We start from the raw sequence: 5830 nt of genomic DNA, 5'->3' as shown, positions 1-5830 counted from the left end.
GCTCATATTTCTAAGTTTTGCATTCGTCGCTAAACTGTACTAAATGCTGCATCCCGAGCGAAACTCTATTCCAAATCCTCTTTCAGACGATTCGATTTCACGTATCGAATAGGGGAATGAAAATAACACCAGCTCTATTTCCCAAGCCCTTTTTACAGGATGTGATTTGTCTAATTCTACAAGGCGTAGGAAATAGTACTGGTCCCTTTTTTCAACTGACAGTTCGAATTCAACTTGTTTAATCAAAATGAACTACAAATCCCAACGTCTGAAATGAACTTTACCTTTCAAACCAAATTTACGTTGGTTGATAGTGTTTTCTATTTCTTTATCACAGACTCGCCGCTGCTCTGTACAACATGTCGGATGCCGTACTTTGCAGTCTGTAGACAGAGACGGATGGTCATGGTTGTAATAATGACTCTGATATTTGTCCTTTTTATCAGCTGGACAATGAAGGCTGATATACGATCGCATGCATGTGAGTATATTTATTCTTGTGAAGATTCAGTGGAAGTTTCTTTTCAAAAGTGAACTGTTTTAATGAGGTGAAGTGTAATACACAGATATAATGCAGTCGTGTATGGTGTAAATACCTTAGTACAGATTCCGTGAAAATTACACCCATTTTAATGACCATATACGTTCAACTTTGGCCGTTTTAGCAAAAGGATGAGGTGTCATTTGTGCACACAGAAAAAGTATCGCATGATCGAAATATGACTAGCTGAATTTGAAAACTTTCAAAGTTTTGATTTCAAATCTTTTAGAAAGAAATCAGTATGCCGATTTTCTCTCATGTTTGGATTTTCAGGACGGAATTTGGCAATTGCATAAAGAGCCTAAATCGTTTTTAAGGATTTCACACTAAAATGACACCGGACACAGCTAGACACACTCCTAACACAAGAATAGACACCCGACCCACCTAGGCCTTCAGCAAAGTTGCATCAATCCAAGGTATACTCTAAAAACCAAAACGGCTTGAATAGAACCCAGCTAGGCACACTTCTAACACAAGAATAGACACCCGACCCACCTAGGCCTTCAGCAAAGTTGCATCAATCCAAGGTATACTCTAAAAACCAAAACGGCTTGAACGGAACCCAGCTAGGCACACTCCTAACACAAGAATAGACACCCGACCCACCTAGGCCTTCAGCAAAGTTGCATCAATCCAAGGTATACTCTAAAAACCAAAACGGCTTGAACGGAACCCAGCTAGGCACACTCCTAACACAAGACTAGACACCCGACCCACCCAGGCCTTCAGCAAAGTTGCATCAATCCAAGGTATACTCTAAAAACCAAAACGGCTTGAACAGAACCCAGATAGGCACACTCCCCAACATAAGACCACACACTCGAGCCTTCACCAGAGTTACATCAAACCTAGCTAGATTCCCAATACAAGAACAGATACCCAGCGTTAGCTGGAAGCTGTCGTCAGAGTTACATCAAACCTAAGTACACTCACAACACAGGAACAGACACCCGGTCCGTATAAACCTTCGCCAGAGTTGCGTTAAACCTAGGCACACTCCCAACACACAAGACCCAGCTGGAGGCTTTCATCACAGTTACAGCAAATCTAGGTACACTCACAACTTAAGAAGACACACCCGACCCACCTGGAGGCTGTCACCAGAATTATATGAAATCTAGGAACACCCCAACACAAGAACAGACATCCGACCTAACCGGAGGATGCTATCAGAGTTACATCAGAACTAGGCACACTCTCAACATAAGAACAGACATCTGACCCAACCGGAATATGTCATCAGAGTTACATCAAATCTAGGTAGACTCCCAACTCAAGAAGATACACCCGACCCACCTGGAGGCTGTCACCAGAGTTATATCAAATCTAGGAACACCCCCAACACAAGAACAGACATCAGACCCAACTGGAAACTATTATCAGAGTTACATCAAATCTAGGCACACTCCCAACACAAGAACAGACATCCGACCCAACCGGAGGATGTCATCAGAGTTACATCAAATCTAGGTACACTCCCAACACAAGAACAGACACCCGACCCATCTGGAGCCTTTCACCAGAGTTATATGAAATCTAGGAACACCCCAAACACAAGAACAGACATCCGACCCAACCGGAAGATGTTATCAGAGTGTTATGTGAACAACTGCCGTTAGCTTCTAAATTTAGCTTGCCGCTGTTTACATATGCTGAGTTCAGAGCCTACTGTCTTCCTCTGCCTTAGAATGTTCCAGAATACGCTCAGTTCGGGGCCGGTTTGTTTACAACAAGTGTTCAGGAATTTTCTTATTCTAGAAAATTCCACCAGTCTATATAAGACCTATGAAAGCAGGTCAATTGGGATAAAGGAGAATTATTGAGAATTATTGAGAGTTTTGGATACTTTCGCTGTGTGTTACCTTAGTAGGCCTTTTGTGCTGAATTTTGGTGTCTTTAAAGCCTCTGGCTTTGTTATATCCTATCTCCACCGAACACTTGTTCAGTCTGAACTTGTATATTTAATTTGTGCTCTTGTGTACACAGTGCTTATTAGTACACGGACCCTGTCTGTGGAATTTTGTGTATATTTCGTCACACATTCAGTTATACTGTGGATTTTCCCTCATATGAATATTGCCTCAGTGCATTTTTTTAAACATCGTGGAGTATATGCGTCCGTTTGGATTTGACACCGTTGTACATGTAAGTACTTTAGTATTTGTATAGATACTGCTATCCTTTCTTGTTAAACTTAAGTACTTTAGTATTTGTATAAGTCTTGTTATCTGTTCTTGTTAAAGCTAATAAATTGTTGAAAAATAAAATCTGCTGGTTTTGGTTACATTTTTGTGTCCGGCTAAGCTGTCGTGTATTCCTAACAAGCCATCTCTTTATAATACAGACAGTTTCGGTCGTAACACAGAGTTACATCAAATCTAGGTACACTCCCAACACAAGAACAGACATCTAATCCAACCGGAGGATGTTATCAGAGTTACATTAAATCTAAGGACACTCCCAATACAAGAACAGACACCCGACCCAACTGGAAACTGTTATCAGAGTGGCATCAAATCTAGGTACACTCCCCAACACAAGAACAGACACCTGGCCCAGTCAGGCCTTAAAGCTATATCAAACATAAATCACACTCACGATAGAAGAACACACGACCAAGTTATGTCCCAGGGCTACATCGAACCTAGCCACACTCACAGTAGAACAACACTAGTCCGATCCAGACCTTCAACACGACTGGTAGTTTAACAGAAAACCCACAAGAGTTTTTATAAAATGCTTTTAGATTCATATTTCTGTTATTTGTAGATAAAGCAAACGGTGGAGATATTGCACAAAATGCTACTTCCTTTGAAGTTACGGCAGAAGTAAGGAACAAAATCCGGGGACCGGTGAAAGTCCTCGTTCTCGCCTACTTCCGCTCAGGGTCAACGTTGACGGGCGAGCTCATACAGCAGACGAAGGGGACGTTTTACGTCTTTGAGCCATTTCACCAGATGGAATATCACTATTTAAAGACAGGAGAATCTCCCACTCTTATAAACGGCACTAAATGGTAATTTTTCGACTGAACTTTGGAAATCCACCAGAGACTGACTCCATATAGCCAATGTGGACATAATCCAATAACAGAAGTTTAATTTAAACGGTGTTGTTACCATAGACATTAATAATGGTACCGGTGCATTCAACTGATAATAAGTTGTATGCTATGACAAATCTTTCACAGATAATATGAGAATTTGGGACCGTACTGTTAAAACCTTTAAATAGTACTACCCGATTTTCTCCTGCCTCAAAACTGGCCGCTGTCGTATAAGTGAAATATTCTTGAGTACGGCGTAAAACATCAATCAAATAAATAAATGAATCAATAAATCATAAAATAAAAAAAATAAATAAATTAATAAATCGAATGAAAAGCACTGTTTTGTATTTTGTCTGCATTCATGCAGCTTGTAAATGTTTAAAGGTGTATTCTTTTCAGGCCAAACACGCTTGAAGGGCTGCAAATGCCATACCAAGTGCATACGCTGGAATCTTTGTTCAATTGTCAAATCAAAAGGATAGATAAACGGGCACTGACTCCGTTTGCAGGACAGTCAGTGATGTTATCAAACTATTCGAAATGTAGAAAGTCAATGGAAGAATGTGCGGAAGAGTTAGGAAGTGCCTGCCTTCGATCTCCAAGTCGAGTGATCAAGACGATCCGTACCCCTATGAGATTTGTTACAGAGTTGTTAAAAAAAGATCCTTCTGTGAAGGTCATCCATTTACTGCGAGACCCTCGCGGTCTAATCAATTCCTGGATAACATACGATTATAAACCACAGAAACATATTCTTCCCCAGTGTGTGTGCAACTTAATAGGAGATACAAGATACGAATTGGAGAAACAATATCCGGGAACTTTCCTTGAAGTGATCTATGAGGATCTGGCACAACACCCTATGGAGATGCTGCATAAGATATACGGCTGGTTCGGAATGCCCGTTGACACCAAGGTCATTGATTGGCTTAACAAGAGTACACACAGTGATAAAGACGGAAAATTTTTGGATACATATAAAAAAAATTCCACGGCTGCAGCATATTCTTGGATAAAGAAGATTTCGTTGGAACAGTTAAACTTGATTAACAAGTTTTGCGGTGATCTTATCTCACATGGTAATTTCCCCACGATATCTTCAGAAGCAGAGTTGGCTGAGTATACCATGCCCAACAGAACCGTGCTCTGAGGAAAGGCGTATAGCCACATAGTAGTATTATTGATTATATGTTATGCGGTTGATACATTAAAATTTGACGAAATTATTCATTTAGATCACTTGATATTTTCCATGTAGGTACGTTCACGTAAAATCACCGCTCTTCATTTGAGGAAACTGTTTTGAATTATTGAAATTTCACCGGAGTACGTGTGAATAAACCAATCTTTACAGTCACAATTATACACACATGCACAAATACCGCGCAATGCACAAACTCTTTACAGTCACAATTATACACACATGCACAAAGACCGTGCAATGCACTAAACCTTTACAGTCACAATTATACACACATGCACAAAGACCGTGCAATGCACCAAACCTTTACAGTCACAATTATGCACACATGCACAAAGACCGTGCAATGCACTAATATATAAACCTGCACATTGCCAAGGGTGTTCCCCCGATCTCTGCTCAATTCCCACACACCATAATTCCGGCTGCCGTCGTATAAATGAAATATTCTTGATTATGGCGTAAAACACCAATCAAATTCAAACGAAAATATAGCTTAGCTGGAAAGTTTAGTTAGCAAATTAATGGAGAAGAAGAGGTAAAGAGACTTTCAGATTTTCTTGATGCATTCGTGGGAAAGACCGTTTACGACTGAATGGTAACTGGAGGTTTACGATGTTCATTTTTCGACGGTATATGAATGAATGAATCAATAAATGCTTGGGGTTAAACGCAGTACTTAATTTTTCAGATATATTAACGACGACGAGTCATTACGAGTGGGTACATACACAGTGTCATCTTGTAACTGGTTAAGTCCATGCCGCCAAAAGTGCTGCCGCCACTGAAGTATCATGCCGAAGACACCAGACATGACATACTATCCAGTCACATTATACTTTCACCGGGTCAACTGTTTTCTTGTTCTAACCTCACAGTGTCAGTTTTGTGTAGCGTGTCTTTCCTACATGTGCGAAGATACCGCTGTTATATACTAGTTGAGTTTGATAGCTGATACAAGAAGAACACCCACCATATTGCTATTATATGCACGCTGTGCTTTGACAACTGATACAAAAACACTCACCATATTACT

The 5830-nt window shown here is 40.3% G+C and overlaps 1 protein-coding gene across 1 annotated transcript; it reads left to right on the top strand.

Annotated features, from left to right (window-relative positions):
* Positions 1 to 356: 356 nt before the first annotated feature.
* On the top strand, positions 357 to 4743 carry LOC135469912 (carbohydrate sulfotransferase 1-like). Its single transcript, XM_064748551.1, has 3 exons — positions 357 to 481; positions 3314 to 3560; positions 3993 to 4743. Exons 1-3 carry the CDS (start codon positions 367 to 369, stop codon positions 4741 to 4743), a joined length of 1113 nt encoding a protein of 370 aa, XP_064604621.1. The 5' UTR covers positions 357 to 366.
* Positions 4744 to 5830: the final 1087 nt, after the last annotated feature.

Source organism: Liolophura sinensis, chromosome 7, assembly GCF_032854445.1.
Source record: "Liolophura sinensis isolate JHLJ2023 chromosome 7, CUHK_Ljap_v2, whole genome shotgun sequence".
Lineage (NCBI taxonomy): Eukaryota > Metazoa > Mollusca > Polyplacophora > Chitonida > Chitonidae > Liolophura > Liolophura sinensis.
Note: the sequence above shows the minus strand (reverse complement) of the source record. Positions and strands in the feature narration are given on the sequence as shown.

What these genes read in the sequence shown, in the direction of transcription:
- LOC135469912 (XM_064748551.1), top strand. Translation starts at nt 367, where the DNA reads ATGCCGTACTTTGCAGTCTGTAGACAGAGACGGATGGTCATGGTTGTA. An exon ending in TGATATACGATCGCATGCAT is followed by an intron (nt 482 to 3,313) that starts GTGAGTATATTT and finishes TGTTATTTGTAG; the next exon opens with ATAAAGCAAACGGTGGAGAT. An exon ending in CTTATAAACGGCACTAAATG is followed by an intron (nt 3,561 to 3,992) that starts GTAATTTTTCGA and finishes TATTCTTTTCAG; the next exon opens with GCCAAACACGCTTGAAGGGC.